At 41.1% G+C, this 19677-nt stretch overlaps 1 protein-coding gene across 1 annotated transcript in view; it reads left to right on the top strand.

The window, feature by feature from the left end:
• Nucleotides 1–19677, top strand: part of SLC37A1 (solute carrier family 37 member 1) — a 38411-nt gene that overhangs the window by 16136 nt on the left and 2598 nt on the right. The window contains exons 7-16 of the mRNA XM_066620788.1: nt 705–871; nt 1375–1412; nt 2747–2878; nt 4286–4376; nt 6870–6932; nt 7923–8008; nt 8543–8591; nt 11490–11563; nt 13161–13239; nt 15803–15900. Coding sequence (XP_066476885.1) covers nt 705–871; nt 1375–1412; nt 2747–2878; nt 4286–4376; nt 6870–6932; nt 7923–8008; nt 8543–8591; nt 11490–11563; nt 13161–13239; nt 15803–15900 — 877 coding nt within the window. The remainder of the gene's footprint in view (nt 1–704; nt 872–1374; nt 1413–2746; nt 2879–4285; nt 4377–6869; nt 6933–7922; nt 8009–8542; nt 8592–11489; nt 11564–13160; nt 13240–15802; nt 15901–19677) is intronic.

Below are 19677 nucleotides of genomic sequence, written 5' to 3' on the forward strand. Positions count from 1 at the left end.
GAATTGAGCTTCCTTTGTCTGCTTTTTTGAGTGAGCCTAAAGAGTGGCTGCTTTGGTGACCCTCCCAATGCCTGCTTTGGAGCACAATCCTATAGCTGTCATGTATCCTGGCATAGAAAACAAACAGCATATGAATCCTATTGTCCCTGGCAGGAGTAGGATGTTTACTGCTTTCAAATGGACAAACTCTCAAGAGAAAGCTGTCACTCCTTTCAGCTGGCAAGTGCTGCTGGAATATGTACAGATACTAGAATTCTGTTAGAAGATGATTGGCAGCATGGAAGGAGGGAACAATGTGACTTTTGCTATGAAGAAAGCCCTGGATTGCAGTGAAATGTATGATCACAAACTTGAGTGGCTACTCGCTGATATGACTTACAGATGTGTTTTTCTGTGTATTTGCTATAGGTTTGGTCTGTGCCTAAGTTTCTCCTTATTCCGCTGTGCTAATTGTATTGCACAATTCACGCCAGCCACGTGCCACTTTCTGTATAATGTTTGGCTTTATAGAGGGCTGACCAATGGAAATTCAAGCACTCTGTATTTCTGGTTTGCAGTTAGTACTGAAACTCCAATAACCACTGAGAAATGCCCCAACTCATTAAATATTTCAAGATTTTGAAAACTTGAATGCATTTATGCCTGTCCTGTTAAGGTTGATGAGAAGATTAACAGAAACTGTTTTTCTCTTTTGTTTGTTGTAGGAGAGGATTGATAATGGGATTATGGAACTCTCATACCTCAGTGGGGAATATTTTAGGGTCCTTGATAGCTGGCTATTGGGTGTCTACTTGCTGGGGTCTGTCTTTTGTGGTTCCAGGTGTTATAATATTCGTAATGGGAATAGTCTGCTTCATGTTTCTTATTGAACGTAAGTGCCTGGGCTGAAATGGATTTGTGTGTAACTGAATATCTTATCAAAACAATAAATATAATAATCATGGCCTTTTGAAAAATGGCCCATAATCAAAACAAATATAATTAATCCGCAGCTTGTGTTCATAGCCACAAAATACATCCAGCTTCTATCTATTTTCTATAACATGACTCAAGTGTTCAGAAGCCTCAAAAATTAGGCAAGAAATGTGGGGTGAGAATACAGAATGGACGGGACAGGAGAGTGTGCATGTGATTCAGCAGCCTTATCCCCATCTGCAAAAGTGTATAGGTCTGAACCAAGGCTATGGGTGATTTTAATTACACTGAATGCAAAATACAAACAGTTTTTCATTGCATTCACAAAGAAGCATGTTTCATGGTAAATGTATGATATTTTATGTATTTTTACATGTATTTTTAGTCATCGTGTCTTAGCTGTATCTTGGAAAATAATCTACTCTTTCATGAACTGTATTTTACCCTGTTCTGTTTCAGATCCTAAGGATGCAAACTGTACAAGTACATCATCTCATGTAAGTAAAGATGTTATAAGACATCATCCATTGTATTTTTTTTTCCTTTTCAAAATACTAGTTTACAAGCTAGGTGATCGAGGGGGGAGGAGGAAAGGGGAAAAACAAATAATTCAGATCTGTTCCTCATCCTCTTTTTTTTTTTTTTTACCATCCAACTTGAAGAAAGGCTTGCAAACATAGCAAAGGTGCTCTTACTTTTTCTATTAATAACTCTTATAAAAATGTCTTTCAGAATTCAAAAAGTTACATGAATGGGTCACATAGGATTCAAATACCAAAGTTAAGCACTAAGAAAACAAACAAATTTCAGGTAAAGCAAAAATATGTTTATAATTAAAAGCTTTTAAAAGCTTCAGGATGAAGGCAAATATAAATCAGTACAATCACTTATATTTAATTACCCATACTTCGGCTGTCCCTGTTTATAAGGGAAGACCAGTTTTTCTGGTATATGGTCGTGGGGAATCACTCTACGTCCGTCCCCCCTTTTTTTGGTCTTTGTGAAATGTTTTGAGGGTACTTTAAAAAAAAGTAGCAGTAGTAAATGCATGTGTTCACTCACCTTCTGTCTCCACATAATTGCTTAGTGTTGAGTCAAAGAGACTTGGATTTAAATCCCCCATAGCCATGAAGTTTACTGGGTGATCCTGGGTCATTGTCTTTCTCAATCTAACCTTCTTCAGACAATTGCTGTGAAAAGGGAATAAGGAAATCCCTATGCTCCTCTGAACTATTTGGAGAAAGAGCAGGATGTAAATGCAGAAATAAATAATAATGTTTGTCAGATTGCACATTTATCCAACAGCTGAAAACTGTTAGGCATGTATTCTCTTTTGCTGGAAGCCAATTCACACGTCATCTTTTCTAACTCTTCTTTCTGCTGCTTGTTCAATTGAAACTTTGCTAACAATTAGAAAGACGAAACAATGCATTCTAGATTTCAAGTCACTGTCTAGAGAGATTCTTTAGGCATATGCCTTGAATATTCTGTGACCTAGCCAGTGCATCAATAAAGATTATACCTTTAAAAACTTTCAGGACTCATATGTCCTTTCCCAGTGCATAAGACCACATCATGTGGCCTTTTACTCTGACAAGTGAAAATAAGCCTGCATAGTAACAATAATTATTTCAGTTTACCTTTCACAAAAGTCATCTACTGAGGATTAATCTTCATATATAATGTTGAGTGGGAAAAAACTAATTTGACGCGTTAACCCTTGTTAACCATGTTGTTTTTCTAGTATGAATGGTGTTTGAAGAATTGCTTTGTTTATAAAAATGATGTATATCTGAACTGCTTTTGTTGAATGTCATGGGGTCTTTTGTAGGATACAGAGATGCAGGGTCTGCTACCAGTCAAAGACAACTGCACAAAGCCACTGAGTCTTGATAATGGAGTCTGTGATCGAAGTGAAAATGGAAAGTCTGCTATAAGTTTCAGTGGAGCTTTGAGAATTCCTGTGAGTATATTTGTCATTTTTATAAGCCAGACTTATAACTTGACCTGCACTCTGCTTTTGTCTGTCGCAAAAGTTGAATGTAACAGTGATAATAGTATTGACTCATCGTTCTTGATGAGTGCTAGCTAACTGTACAGCTTTGTAGGAGAGAAAAATACTATTGGTGGAGCATTGGTATCTACTGTTATCTTCTCAGCAATTTCACATGCTCAAAACTTGGAGTCTCAAAAGAGAAACTCTTGAGACACCAGATTTAATAGTTCAATCCTATGAATGTCCTCAGCTGTCATGGCACTAACTATGAATTATGCCACAGCAGCTGTAGCAGCTTCTTGTATTTGATAAGCAGAGCAGAGATGTTTTCTATTTCTATTTGTCATGTACATTCCCTTTAGACCAGTGTTTTTCAAACTGTAGGTCAGGATCCACTAGGTGGGTTGCAAACCAATTTCAGGTGGGTCCCCATTCAGTTCAATATTTTATTTTTAATATATTGCACTTGAAGCTACCATGGTACATGACTACATTTGGGGAAATGTTACAGATCTGTACTTTTAACAGGCTACTATGTATATGCTTTTAACAATGATAGTAAATGGGACTTAACTCCTGGGTAAGTGTGCGTAGGATTGCAGCCTAGGATTGTTAAAAATTTTCCTGCTTGATGATGTCAGTTCCTGTCAGATTCGCATTCTAAAAAGTGGGTGGTGCTAAAGGTTTGAGAATCACTGCTTTAGACCATTTTCATATATCAGTTTCTACTGACAGTAGCTATAAATATGGAAACAAAACAAGAATTACTCGAGAGGAAGTGCATGTGTTCTGGACTTGCTTTTGCTAGTTTTGTGTAACAGTAGTTATCTGTCCTCCATTCTCCCCCCCCCTCCCCACATGCACACACACTAGTGCTGTTCCTGCAACTGTGTTGTGGGCTAACAGTGATAAGCACAATTGATATCCGAGTTGTGTGAATCTAACATGCTGGTTTCCTGCAATAATAATATAATCTGGATAAAGACAGCTGTGAAAAGTAGTAGTGCAGGATATCATTTCTGACCCATTTGCTTCTTATTAAGGTGCATGGATAAGCCCATAGTGTGGCTCACCTGTGTCACACAAGGGCTCAAAAAAAGCAGGTGCATAAGCAATACTTGCTATGCCTGTACTGATGTTTAGTTTTAGTACTGGAATAAGGGAACAAACTGTCCTCTTGCAGCATTCTAGGTAGCTTAAACCTGAGCTTACAAGATGGCATATCAACATGCAGTGTGTAAGATTAAGACATTAGTTATTGCATAGGGTCTTTTATTTGTACTAAACCTGTCCCCATGGGAACAAACCCTGCAAAATGTGCTTTGTTAATTAGTTTTATTTTGCTTATTTTTTGTTAATTTCCTTTCTCTGTAGGGAGTTGTAGAATTTTCTCTCTGTCTGTTATTTGCCAAACTGGTCAGCTATACTTTCCTTTTCTGGCTTCCATTGTACATCACAAATGTAGGTAAGTGTCTGTGTTAACTTAATCATGAAGCATGTAAAAGTGTTCATATAAAGGTACAACTATTTGTGGTTCATAAATGAGAGAGTATAATTGTGATGGATTTTACTGAAGATTAGATTTGTGAAAAAAAAATTTCATAGTGATAACATTAGTTATAGGTAGTGATTGATGGGTGAATTCATATTTGGGCTCAATTAACTTGGCAGTCTTCCTTAAAAATCAGAAAATAGTTTCTCTGAATCTGATAGTGAACCTATTTTCAATTAGGTTTCATAGCCATATCATTATCACAGTTACAGTAGAAGTGCAAACATTGCAAACAGTTATCAGCTATGGCTTGCACTGTGGATATTCTATGTTATTCAGTACCTGAAAACTGTGTTTTTCTGGTCCTGCAAGCTAGAAAAAGATGACTTTGCATACCAGTCACAGAAGGATAGATCTATTGCAGCAAAAACAACAAAGTCTATAGCACCTTACAAGATTAACACAAAGTGTTGTATCTAGAGAAGGTTCTAGACACTTGGTCATGCTAACTACAACTACAACCCATCCATTGTGGCATAAGTTTTCATGAAGGTAAGGGCACAATCCTAACCCGGTCTTCTCAAATGTAAGTCCTGTTTTGTTCAATGGGGCTTACTTTCAGGAAAGTGTGGATAGGATTGCAGCCTAAGAGCCCAAGCCTGTGCTCGGCGGCACGGCTTCGTGCCACCAAGCACAGTTGTAAATGTGCCATAAGGCATGTTTGGGAGCCTGTCCGCTGGGCTCCCACCCGTGCCAGCCCAGTGCTGGCCAGTGCTGGGCTAGCGCAGGGCGGTCGCCCAGCCTCCGTGGCTCAACCGCCGAGCTGTGGTACGGTAAGTGGGGACGGGGGCGGGGGCGGGGAGGAGGCCGGTGGGGGCAGAGAGAGGGCAGGGGGAGGTGTGACATGGAGGTGTGATGCGGGGAGGGGGACGGGCTGGAGGCGTGCTGGGGGGAGGGAGGCGGGTCCATGGAGCTCTGCTCCGCAGGATCCAAGGCGCTTGTGGAGGACTCGGTGCCTTACACAAGCGCCTTTACCGCTGACCTTTTGGTTGGCGGTAAAGTGAGTAGCTCCATTGCAGGGCTGCTTACCTTACCTGGGGGAAGGGGACGAAAGTCCCCTTCTCCCGAGGTGCCTCCCGCGGTAGCCCGGGGCGCACAGGATCCGGCAGCAGCTGTTCTTGGTGCCGCCGAGCCTGGGCACCCCGGGCAGCTCAGGATTGGGCTGCAAGTCTATTTACAAACTTTTTTTCTCTGTCCCCCATAGATGGATAGATGTCTGCCAACAGATAATACTTCATGCATCTTATGGTGGACAGTTGCAGTGGCATGAAAGCTTATGCCACAATGTATTTCTGTCTTTAAGGTGCTACAAGGCTTGATTAGTTTTGTAGAGGACCATTACTACACTCTGCAAGATGTTACTATCTTTTCTATCCCCAACCTGCACTAGTAATAGTTTTGGAAAGATTTTAAATTAGGGAAAGGACTAGACACCTCTCTCTAATGGAGCACCATTCCTTGATCTTCAAAGCAGCCCTCCAAGGGCTGCTAATTAGTAAAATAATAGATGTGAGCAGCAACTGTTACCCTACAGATGCCCGATCTTGTCTGATCTCAGAAGCTAAGCAGGGTCAGGCCTGGTTAGTACTTGGATGGGAGACCCCCTGGGAATACCAGGTGCTGTAGGCTTATACCATAGTCTTTCGAGACTGAAGGTTGCCAACCAGAGTTCCTAATTGCAGATCTTCCACATCTCAGGTCTGAAATGGTAACTGACTAGCTGAAAATATGGCTTTGTGGAAGAGTTGTATCTCTCTCTCTCTCACATACACACACACACGTGCGCACACAAATTTTTATGTAATTATAGGAAGTTGTGTGTGGTAGACAAGTACTATTTATTTCCTCACCAGTTTTAGTAAGCACTTAAAAATTCTAATTGTTCAATATATACTGTTACAGCTTTACTTCATTTGTTTTAATAGCCTAACTGCAAATTACAGTTAACTTCTATTCTAGAGGAACTTTATAAAGGCTGTTTCCCAGGAAGAAGAACTCTGCTTGTGTGGTAATAGGCACTTGTGCTAGGAAGTAGAATATATTATTTATCACTTGTCTTCAAACTTGGCAGATATTCTGTGAGGAGTCAGAAGCCTGGTATATATCCATACATCCTAAAATAGGAACTAACACTGGGCCTTTTCTGAGTCAGTTGCACAATAAATTTAAATGTGGTATCTTTCCTTTTCAATCTTGGATATATAGTACAAGAGAATGGACAACAGTTCATTATCTTTCCAAAATGATAACTCATATTCAATAATGTAATTCCTTCTTTTTTTGATGGATTAGGACTGGGGTGGGGAAAGTGATTAACTAGTTTCTTCTCAATTAGCTTTAATCTTAAACTGTTTAATAACATGTTCAAAACTATTTTTGATATACTTTTATTTCATTTACTGCCAGAACACCTTGATGCCAAAAAAGCAGGTGATCTTTCAACCCTATTTGATGTTGGGGGAATCATTGGTAAGTTAGATACTGTGAATTATTACTTTAAATCTTTCACATACAGGATCTTCATATATAAAATCAGGTTTAAAATACACAAATACAAGCAAAAAAAATAGGGTAGGGGCTGATCACACAAACTCAGTTGCTATGATGAGACAACAAGAATGAGTTCATAGCTTTACTGTCTGGTGTGGACTTGTGGCAAAGGACAGTTCTTTGGAAATGTAAAGATTTGATTTAGTAAGAGCTTGGGCATGAGCAGAAAAGAAAAGTAGGAATCAAAGGTCTATATTCTTGGATGTTGACATCTCTTAACTCAGAGAGTGATAGTTAAAGCTATTGGTTGAAGGGGTTGCAGCACCATTTTTATCTTGTTCAGGTTGAGACATTTCCAGGAAATTCAGAGGAAAATGATGAGGCAGCTAAATATTGATATTGAACAGAAAATGAGAGGTCAAGGTAAAATGGTAAAAAAGGTCTTTAATCAGTTTTAAAATGGCAGTTAAGGCCATCAGAACAATTAGATTACCCAAAGAAAGAGAATAATGCCAAAAAGGTGAAGGGATCAAAGGGGTAAATAGAATGCCAAATGCAGGGGAGTGGCAGCAAAATGCAAGTATCTTGTGGTCTTGTGTGTTCCCTGAGGCATCTAGTGGGCTGCTGTGAGATACAGAAAACTGGACTATATAGACCTTGGGCTTGATCCAGCAAGCCTTTTCTTATGTTCTTAAATGTGTTAATATAATTTTTTATCTCTTTTATTGATTAAAGCATAAAAGTAGATAAAATCTTCCATCTTTTATTATCTGTGTCCTGTGTAGTGCATAAATTAATAAAAAACGTATTGGCATTAGCATTGCCATTTTTAAGGTTGATTCCTAAAAACAAGCAACATCAATTAATAGGTTTAAATATAGGAAAAGATGGTCGTTAAGAATAATTCATGCATTCATGAATATGTATGAACCTCTGTGATATGTTATGTCCCCCATATCTTTTCTGTAGGTGGAATTTTGGCAGGTATAATATCAGATCGTCTGAAGAAAAGAGCTTCAACTTGTGGCATCATGCTATTGATTGCAGCACCCACAGTAAGATCTGATTTCATTACTACATTAGTACAGACTTATATAGATTGGTTTTTTTTAATGTTGGTTGGTTATAGTTTAAAGTAATGATTTTTTTTCTGACGTTACAACTGATGTTTTTTCCCTTTGGACAAATGATTTTCCCAGAAAGTTACAACAACAAGCAGTGAAAGTAGCATCAGCTAATGTGAAAATTATGGTAAAAATTTCAGAGTTTGAAGTGACAGCATGTGAAACAGCCACCTTGCTGGAGCTAAGATGTCTGGTCTAGCTAGTGCCTGGATTGAAAACCACCCCAGGAACCCCATATATACTTTCTTCAGTTCCAGCTTGGTAGAAAGAGAGATAATAAGATCCTGTAATTTTCATTGCCTACATAACAGAGAACTGCAGTGGAATCTGTTCTGTCTTCTGTGCATGTATCATAAATCAGCATGATTTTAGGTTTTCTGAACTGATGACTAGCAGCTTTTGTCAGGCATTGTTACTAGAAACATAAATCTATGTGATAATTAACGTTGTTTATGTCTAACTCAGCTGTACGTATTCTCTGCAATCAGTAAAATGGGCTTCGAAGCCACTGTTGGTGAGTTCTCAACTTTCTGAAAATTAGATACACATTTTCACTGAGCATGTATGTAAATACTATACTTTTGTATATCATGTATTTATATTTTCATTTATTTTAATTAGAAAACAGCTGGGAATATATTTTATAACTTTCAGAAGCACTAAACATAAGGCTGCTTTTCCTGATTATATTTATTTACAAAGATCACTTCTTTCATATGTGAGGCAGCTGTCATGAGACAAGTGTTAACTCATGAGCTTAATCTCCCAGATTAAGCCACATCAACTTCAGTGTTCTGCAACTCACATTGTTTCTGTGTTGACAGCTCACAATTCCAAAACCTAATGGAAGATAGTGAAATCAGCTCTACTACTTTCAGTTTGTGTGTGTTGTCAATAGTATATAAATAGGCCTTTCCTGAGCCACACTGGTGTCTAGAGTGACACTCAAATCTCCCCCTTTTTTTTCTTATAGTGTACATTTTAATGTGTGTGTTGAACCCCTAACCTCTCCATTGCTGCCTCCCCCCATGGTGCTGCTTCTAAACTGACCAGACAGAGAGAATTTGCTCTCAAGTTCTCACCACCCGGCTGATTTAAAAGCACTACTGGTAGAGAAAGAGAGTGGCTGACAGCTGCAGGGTAGTAGTAGGAACCCTCTCACTGCAGCAGTGCTACAGACAGTCCAGCCACTATCCCTTCTTTACCTTGTTCTTCCTCCTTGTTTTTCCACTCTGTTTGGAAACAAAGTAGCAGAGCAGGACCAGAGCAAGGAAGTCAGGAAAAAGCACCTCTCTGCTTTTCAAAAAACAGGTTCCTTTTTTTGTGCGGCTGCAGCCGTGCTTCTACTGGGTCTTTGTTCTGGCCTTGCTCTGCTCTCCTGATTCAAAAAACTGAGCAGCAGATCAAGGAAAAAGAGGTATGCAGGGGTAAGTGAGGGCAGGTTGAAGAGGCTGCAAAGGTGGGCAATGGGCTAAGGCTGAGGTTTTCAAACTCCCAGGGAGTTTGAAAGCCGCAGTAAGTTCTTGCAGGGGCAAGGCAGTGGAGCAATCCCCAGGATTGCGCTGCTCAGGGGGGCTGCAGGGACTTGGGTACACTTACCAGAATCTCCTACAGCTTCCTGGGGGTGCAGGGAGCCCTGCGCAGCTGTCCGTAGGGCTCCCTGATGCTTCACAAGTGAAAGTGGAACGATCGCACTCCACTTCCAGTTTAGCGATCCTGGGAATCGTGCCGCTGCCTCCTCCCTGCCTTCTGGCTGCCCTCGCCCCTTAAGGGGAAACAGGCCAGGGCCACAGGCTGGGGCATCACAACGCCCCGGTCTGAAAAGCCCTGGGCTAAGGGGTGAGTAATGGGCACCTGTGCCCATCCACCAGTCAAAACAGCCACTTCACCTCATCTCATGGATGGTCTAACCCTGATGTGACGTCATCATTGTCTTGAAACACATACGGAAAAGGCTCTAATGATGACTGTTGTAATGTGTATGTTCAGAAAGAAGTGGAATCACAGCCATCTCTTTTCCCCCCAGATTTGTTGATCTAAAAGCACCAGGTCAGAAGTTTAGGTTACTTTGGCAGTAAGAAGATAGAAATTTAGAGCCCAATCCTGAGCTCGGTGCGCCTGCTCACCGCGCACAGTCAAAATTGTGCTGTAAGGCACGTTGGAGGGCCCAAGCGGCGGTGGTAGCCCAGTGCTGGCAGGCGCCCGACCTCTGCTGCTCGGCAGTCGCGCAGACCGCCAAGCAGTGGAGAGGTAAGCGGCTGCGTGGGGAGAGGCATTCCGAAGAGGGGGGAGGCGGGCAGAGGGTGAGGAGGAGGCGTTACGGGGAGGTGGGGAGAGGGCGGGGGGAGGCGTGCTGGGGGAAAGGAGTAGGGAGGGAGGTGGGACCGGTGGAGCATTGCTCCACGGCATCCAGAGCCTCCGTGTTGGGCTTGTCATCCTACACGGAGGTTGTTGATTCACCGCCGACCTTTTTGCTGGTGGTCCCCTTCTCCCTAGGGGGAAGTACCTTTCTCCCGAGGAACCACTAGTGGCTGCCCAAAGCATGCAGGATGCGGCTGCAGCCATTTTTGACACTGCCACAGCCGCATGCCCCGGGCAGCTCAGGATTGGGCAGTAGTTTTCCCCCCACCATTAAAATATATGTTCACTACTACCTAAACCAGAGCTGACAGAGTAGGAACTGCAGTAAAGCAGCTTATTTCTACTGACACTTATATCTAATTTTATCATCTTTATTCTAAAAATAATAATAATAATGATTACCACTTTGGTAGGCAATAGTGTAGTGAGTTGATTTTTTGTAATGTTTCTTGATCCCCAATATCAAGTAGCAGCTGAGCTGACACTGATGGCCAAAATTGGCAAATTTGGAAATACAGCATAGTACCATTTTCTGTACAAGAAGCGTTCTCTGCCTCTCTTTTGCCTTTAATGAACTACAGACTATACAAAGGCAATGATATGCAATGTAGTTGGGCCTGTGGAAGAGAGGGTCTGTGTCACCTCTGCTTGCCTTGAACCCTGAAGGCTGCTGGGTTCAAGGTAATCGGCATAAATGGTAGAAGGGTAAGAGAAAGCTAGGATTAGACATGAGAGCAGGTATGGCAAGGCCCTCTCAAACAAATGGCAATAGTAAGCTCTCTGATCAAATCAGCTCTGTTTTTCCAATAGGTCAGACAAGGTTAATGATGATGGCAGTCCTCTTTGCTGTGAAACTTCTTCCATATCTGTGTCTCAGATGTATGCCAAGAATAATCTACTGGATGATCATTGTTTTTACTTTATTGGGTGTTTTGGAAAAAGCCCTTCTACTGTTTATATTCATGTAGCTACATTGAATAATTAGTCTTACACAATCCTTCTATTGTTGGCATACATTTGGAAAATCTTAATTACTTTTTTTTAAATCAAGTTATGCTGCTTATCTGTGGAGCTCTTGTAAATGGCCCTTATGCATTGATCACAACAGCTGTCTCAGCTGATTTGGTGAGTATGTTTTTGTTCTACTTGTAATAGATTAATTCTCACGATGCATTAGCCATTTTTCATTTGACAAGAATGTGGATTTTTTTAACTGTTAATGTCAGTTTTATCTTCTATCATACTTATTAAATGAAAAAAAAGATAAAACAGTTTTGTTCCTAAAATTTAACAAGACTCACTGAGTCATATTTTAATATAAAACTGAAATACATGCAAAAGGAATTCATAATGCTGTATTAGGAAATGCTGCATCGTTGCTTGCATATAGCAAGTTTATCCTCCAAAGAACCATATAATCAGCAAGATTCCTGTGATCATATTCTGTATCGACCTGCTCCCTGACATCCATTGTGCAGTTGGGAAATGAGAAAACAAACACTTTGTTACAAAGTGAGTAAGTTGCGCAATATTATGGGGAGAGGGGGATCTAGACTTGTAGCTGCTGTTTGGACAGTGGTTCTCAAGTTATGGGATGGGTTCAACTTGGGGGGGGCAGAGAAAGCCCTCTAATTGGGAAAAGGTTCTAGAAAAGAACAGAATCCTGGATAGATGGAGCCATCTTTTTCCCATTGGCCCTTTGTGGATTAAATGCTAACTTGCAGGAGATCCACAGTGATACACAAGTAGATTTGTGAGGATGTCCTCCATAACTTTATCATCTTTACCTGATTTGGGAAGAAGGAAGCTTAAGAATATTACTGGTTTATTCTAATAATAGTTTCCAGGCTATGGCTTTAGGTTGGGTCAAAGGAGATGTCCTATTCCAGTGGTTCTCGAACTGTGGGTCCATGGCCCACCAGTGAATCCCAATCCCATTTTTGGTAGTTTGTGAAACTAACAAGGTAGATTAGGCTAGTGCATCAAGTGTCAAACAACTTGCTACTTTGGGGGAGCACTGCTGCCCAAACACAATTATAGCCACAGAGGCTTGAGTAGCTGGTAAAGTGAAACTTTTTTAAGATGGGTCCCAATGCTAAAAAGTTTGAGAACCACTGCCCTGTTCTTTTTCTAATGCAAGTACTGCAAATCTACTCTCCCTCCCTGAATTCTCACATGCAGCAGTAGGTGGCTAATTGCAACTATTCTAAATGATTTCTGCATGCTGACCTGACAGCTGAGACCTGACAGGGAAGCCACAAGATACAGTAAGGTCAGAAGAAGCTGGGCCCGTGTTCAGAAAGTTTGCAAAATACTGTTGTTTAGCTATTAAATCTTAAACACCTAAAATACCTCTATCAAACAGGAGTTATCAGAAACAACACTTAATCAAATTTCAGTTTCATGAGACTAGGACCATTTTTAAAGTTTTCAAGAGAAGTTCACCTGGAAAATTTTCAGAAGTTCTGGTGCACACAGTTTGAACTTAAACAAATGTGGTAACAAGAATGTGCTGCTGATATTCATTTCATTGAGAACATTTGAACCTACTTTGCTATGAAACAATTACTATTAAGCTGTTTGGCTACATCTTGTTCATGTTATATTTTCCAGTGTGTTTTCAAGAAGCAGACAGAGGTGTTCACTATAATGAAAAAAAACTGTTGCCAATATTCCTATTTTATATACTTAATTATTAAGTACTGAATTTTTTTCATTGAAGGGAACCCATAAAAGTCTTCAGGGAAATGCAAGAGCGCTCTCCACTGTTACAGCCATCATTGATGGAACAGGTTCTGTAGGTAAGATATTGCTAACATACCCCCAATATGCCATGAGACAAGGTACTTTAGATCAGTGGTTCCCAAACTGGTGGGTTGCAGCCCATCAACCAAGAAAGCACTTAGGTTTGGCCCTGTAAGGGTGGGCGCAGGGGGACAGCAACAATGCGATCTCCAGGATCGCGCTGCTGCTGGGAAGGGGGGTTCTGGCTTACCTGAAGCCAGCGACGGGGTCCAGGGGTGTGGGGAGCCCCACGGACACCTTCTCAGGGCTCCCAAGCCTGGTAAATAAAGAAAATCACAATCAGAAGTCACTTCCTGTTTCACGATCAGAAACCAGAAGTGACTTTCTTTCATGATTTTCTTTATTTTCCAGGCTTGGGGAGCCCTGCAAAGGTGTCCACGGGGCTTCCCGCAGCCCCCAACCCCATTGCTGGTTTCAGGTAAACCAGAAACCCCCCCCCTTCTCCAGCAGCAGCATGATTCTGGAGATTGCGTTGCTATAAACCCCCCACCTCCACAAGCACTTAGGTAGTTTCCTCCTCTTAAGGAGGATCACTGTTTTAGATCGGGACCTTTGAAACCTCGGGGGCCGGATCCAGGGTTTGGAGTAACACCTTCCGCCCCATGAGCAGAGGTTACTGTTCTGCTGTATGACTTCCAGTTTGATCGTGGGACAGGGACACTCTGGGCAGTTGCATTTGCCCAGATGTCCTGTTGCACAGCCTTTGGGACACCAGGCAACAGAGGCGACTGCCCAGAGTATCCCTGTCCCACGATCAAACTGGAAGTCATGCGACAGTGTGGCAGAACAATAAACTTCGGTCCAAATGGGGATCTGTTTTTCGTCAACCCCTTGATAGGGGGTTGAAAGTGAATTGCACCATGTCCCCAAGCTGAGCAGCCCTTAAGGTTGACTGCAATTCCAAACTAGAAGGTCTCAAGCCAGCATCCCCAGGACAAGCAACCTTTGGAGATCAAATATGGGCTTTTGTCAAACCTGAGTGCACATCAGTCCTCTTCTTAATCGCAAACCTGCACTATTCCTGCCAGTTGTGATCAACCTGGCTAATGCTCCAGCCATCCCTTGAACAGGCTGAAATAGACAAGAAACAAACCAAAAAAAAAAATCCCAAGCAAGACCAATTGCCTAAGAATGAAGTATTCCTACTCAGGCTCATTCAGCAGCCAGGTAACTTCAGACTGTTACTTTGGGGAAGTGTTTTCAGTAGCAGATGACAGTTACTGCAGATCATGTAAGAAACTGAAACACCTGCACAGCTCCTCTAAGGGGCAGGGAGGAGGCAGGGAGGAGACTGATGCGATTTCCAGGATCACATTGCTCAGGGGGTGGCAGGGGCTTGGCTGCACTTACCAGGGCCTCCTGCAGCCTCCTGGGGGTGCGGGGAGCCCTACATGACTGTCTGCAGGGCTTCCTGAAGCTTTAGAAGTGAAAGTGGAGCGATCAGCTCCACTTCCGGTTTTGCGAAGGTGGAGTGCAATCACTCCATAGCCAAGTACAGCCAAGCCCCTGCAGTTTGAAAACTGCAGCCTTAACCAATTAACTGCCTCAGGCAGGGTGGGGATGAAGCAAAGATGCCCTTCTACCTGCCATTTTTAACCAATTAGTGGCTGCGCAGTATTCTTTAACTATAGACCTGGTGAATTGAAATGGCTTTTCTGATAAAGATTCTTACTTATAGATGTCCATAACACAAGGCCAGCTTACAGAACTAATCCTAATGTTGAAAAATTCAAGATGCTGTTATGTCTCCTTAACCTTCACCCCTGCCCAATATAGAATAGAAAGCAAGACAAGTCCAAACCCAATCATACTTGAATAAGTTATGCATTTTAGATGATTAGCAAGTGGCTGGCAGTCTAGCATCAAAGAAGAGCTGTTTGCAGTCTGATCCCTTAGTACAGTGTGATTCATGCAGACAGAAATGTAACAAAGGATTATATTCTGCTTAGAAAATTTAGCATAGTTTACAGTATTCCTAATTATGTGATGTATCCTTTCCTCTAACCCACCCACCACAGCCCACCAAACCTTTAAAAGAGAGACCAATTTCTCCGTAATATGCAACATGATCAAGGACAGGATTTGAAAAATAACTTTCTGATAAGTCTGGGGTGTTGGAAGCATGATTTCCTTGGCTCCTGGTAATAGTCTGGTGTGTGGTGTAGCACATAAGGACCTTCACATCCAGGGAAGCTTGCCAGTCAACCACATATAGGACTCAGTGTTGCAGTTCTGTCCCATTTAAAGAGTAATATTATTATTTATTCATTCCATATTTAATTCTGCTTTTCCCCAAGTGGTCAGTGTTTCATGGTGGCACACTTAGAGCACAATCCTATGCATGTCTACTCAGAAGTAAGTCCATTGTGTCCAATGGGACTTACTCCCAGGAAAGTGTGCATAGGATTGCAGCCTTAGAAGCTTTTTTTCAAGCATGCTATTTCTTTAAAGTCTGAGTTCAAAAGCTTGGTCAAGTATGAAACATTATACAGCCCAGTAGATATATTGGGTCTTATATTGCATTGCTTTTTAATAATAGTCTGAACTTTTATTTTTTAGGTGCTGCTCTGGGGCCTCTGTTAGCTGGTCTCCTGTCTCCCTCTGGTTGGAACAATGTCTTTTACATGCTGATAGTAGCAGATGCCTGTGCCTTATTAGTGAGTCAAAATATACTATGGTTCTACAACCTAATTATTCACCATTTTTCACTCACGGGTTTTATCTCAACCTTGAGATAACCGTGAGGGCAATAAGAAGGGCCCTTGAAATTAAAGGAAAAAAGTTGTTTAACAATAGCCTCATTAATGTGAGAGAGAGCAGCTGGCTGAAAATCCATCAATCATTCTCTCTGTCAGGCACTTAGAACAGCTTCACTCAGAGGCAAGTGACCCCCTCCCTTTCCCCTGTGCATATGAAAGAATGCTAAATAGTAGTGATTATCACCTCCTCCATTCTTTCCCCCACCTCCCTCCCCGTGCTGCAGCTCCTGGTGAAGGGAGTGAAACCTTTCTAAGTGCCTGGGGAAAGATTTTCTGCTTGATGCGTTACAAATGTTAGCAAGGCTGTTTTTAGATCACTGAGCTAAAGGACATTGTTTTTAAAATGGATTTGCTTTAATGCAATTTTTACCATCCACATGAATTCTGGGAACTCTGAGTCTCGTGAATAACTTAACCTGTATATGTTTATGACCCTTGGGCTCATTTGTTAAAATGCAGACTCAGTGCATTGTTGAAGTTGGTTTGAAAGTGTAAAAGTCTACAGTGTGGGCAAAGTAGCCAGATGGAAAATTCTGAAACATCCAGGAGTAAGTAATTGCAGCTTTAATGCACTTAAGTGCCAAACTACCTGTTATGAGAAATCCATGTGTAGGCTGGTAGGTTTTTTTTAAACAGTATTACTTAAAATAGCATGTAGAGACATGGCAAAACCATGGGTGGGAGTGGGGGCTTCAAGATCTCCCCTCTGTTTTGTTTTGGTTTTGATTGAAATTGTCCCCTCCCTTCCGTGCTATTTCCAGAAGGGAAAGAACTTGAAGTCAATGAAAGCTTTTCTCTTTCCAGAAATAGCACATGGGGCCGGAAGACATTTAAAGCTCCTCTAACCCTCACCATGGCTTTGTGTACCTCATGCACTTTTAAGTAAAATTTTAAACCGCCTTGAGTGCTCTTCATTGGTTAGAAAGGCGGGTTTCTCTGTAAACCACTTTGTGAACTTTTGTTGAAAAGTGGTATATAAATACTGTTAATAATAATAATAATAATAATAATATAAATTCTATAAATAAATAAATAAACAAAGAGCTGGCCAAAGCATGCATTTCTCATAATGTGTGGTTTGTACGATGCATGCTCATTAAGGGAATTTTTAGCCAGTACACTGGACAGAAAAAACTAATCTATTCAAATGCATTTCATTTTCCATTCCCATAATATTTTTTTGTGCATTAGCAGTGATGTTAAAGAACTGAAGGATATAATTTTTTTTTTACATTCCCCAAATATCATCATGGATACTGTAATGCTAAAATCCAGCACCTGGGGACTGTACTATTTAATTCCCTTTTTTATGTTTCATTACCCCCAGATGGTCTGAAAACTATTTCCGAACAGGAAAATATAGGATATCACTGAGATGAGACTATATAAGGGAACTATAATAGGGTGATTCAGACCATGGGTATTCTGTGTTCTACATTGTTGGCTTTATCCCTTAATGATACTTTTATTGAGTTTACTGAAATAGATGTAGTAATCTTGACAGATTCTGAATTTCCCTGCTCTATGGGGAAGGAGATTGTCTTCATAGTCTTACAGGAGGAAAGTAGGAGCTCTGGAATGCTTTCACTTGGAAGGCTTATGTTGTGGTTGAGCATCTTTCATGCTACATAAGTGTTTGTGAATGTGAAAGAGAAAATGAAAAAGAGGCAATTTTAGATTTGCGTGTCAGCCTGTCTGATGCAATTACTGCAAGAAGTGCTTTAAGCCTCCTATGGAAACACTCTTACAGAACAGAATCTAACTCTAAACTGATGGCAATGTGTGAACTTAGTAGCTGGACTAACAGAAATCCATGGTCCCATATTCCAAAGAGACCTTGAGTGACTTGGAAAGCAATTTAATTTCTGTATTAACCAACTGGGGGAAGAAATTGCAAAATAAACTAGGTATCCAAGAATTTGTTCAGCAAGTTTTAGTAAAGGGCATTGATTCACCTTATGTCTGAAATACACAGTTGTTGACAGTGGTGAATAATTCATATTTAGTCCTACCATCTGAAAAGCATCAGGGTGACAAATACTATTGTTTTTAGTGAAAACTAAAATAAGATCTTTGAAATAAAAAAAAACTGGCTATATGGTATCCCCATAAAGTGAATTGAAGGCAAGTAAAGGAAGCATTGCCCTCCTTCTGAACAAGTGAATACTTTCACTCCATTTGCAGTGCCACTCCTGAAACAATTGCTCATAGGGAGGTTCTTCTCAGGCAAGTGTAAATTTTCCAGAAAACTGCTGTTCAGAAGTCCTCCTTGAGAATCTTCTATTTTTCTTCAAAATGTTGTGTTTATTATATGAGAATTACATCAGTGGAAATGCTTATTGGGTTAGGTCTTAATATGGTTCTTCTTGGTCAGGGATGCCTTCTTATGGACAAAAGGAAAGTGATACTCTAAGAAAGCTTCCTTCCATTGTTCATGGAAAGTGCTCCTGGCCATGGAGAACCACAGCATAAGAGGTGAAGCTCCAACCACGTGAGTGGATTTAGTGCCACTGAGAGTGAATTAGCATCAGAGAGATAATACTAATTGTTTGAATTGTTAACACTACAGTACAGTGCTTTTTTAGAGTTGTGTGAACTATTTCCCAGTCTGCACATTATCCAGTTTTCCAAGAGACTTGAGCTCCCCCTGCTGGTGGCTTTGGCATTTTGCATCTACAGTATAGCTTTTCATCTCTACAGATAAGATAGTGTACAGTACTGTACATGCTTGTCTTCACTTTAATATATTGTGTAGGTCATCACATTGTTGTGGCGAGTGAATTAATATGCAATGCATAAAAAGTCACCAAAAATCCATTCTATGCCAAGCACTTAAAATGGAACAACATTAAATCAGTGAATTACAGACTTTCTTCCTGCTTAATTTCTCATAAAAGCTCTAACCACCCCTCTTCCTCCCATAAGTAAGTCCTAGCCACATTATAGCTAAAAAATGGGAATTTTACTTAACAGTTGAACTCCTGGTAGAAGAAGAGCATTCCGAACATTCTGGGAAAGCCTCTTGCGCCAGCATGAGGTAGCGTTGACTGTTAATGGCTTCTCCTTGCAGGGCTAACTGTTGCTCCAGATTGTATTACTGAGCTGAAAAAACAATCCTGCCTCCAACCAGAAGTACACCTTACATGTCAACCAAAGACATCTCTGATTGTGTACCTCTTCTAACTTTTTTGTTTTTAAACTTGTTCAACCTCATAGCTTCAACTCTAAACAATTTATACTGCCCACCGGCCACGCTGCAAACACAATCCTCCATCAATAGCGCTTACAAAATAGTGGTGGGTGGAATGCCCTTCTACTCAGAACAGCCAACGAGTAAGCCCTTCCAGCCAATGTCCTATCTCTCTGTGAGGTAGGGCAGGACTGGGGAAACGGTCAGCCCTGGGTAGAGGAGAAGCTGTTAACAGCTGACGCTACCTCATGCTGGTGTGAGGCGCTTACCTAGAACATTTGAAATGCCCTTCCTCTGCCAGGGAACATGGAAATCTGTCCTAGTTCCTAAAGTGCACTTTGCCCACATAATCAAGCTTACTCCAGATATCTCCTCCCATTTTTTTCTGCAACTATTATGTTCACACATGTGCATCCACTCACACTTTTGTCAATGTTCAGCCAGCTGAATCCTGTCCTGAGCTGCAACAGGTAGGCCAACTGGCC

This window comes from Tiliqua scincoides, chromosome 3 (genome assembly GCF_035046505.1).
Source record: "Tiliqua scincoides isolate rTilSci1 chromosome 3, rTilSci1.hap2, whole genome shotgun sequence".
Taxonomy (NCBI): domain Eukaryota; kingdom Metazoa; phylum Chordata; class Lepidosauria; order Squamata; family Scincidae; genus Tiliqua; species Tiliqua scincoides.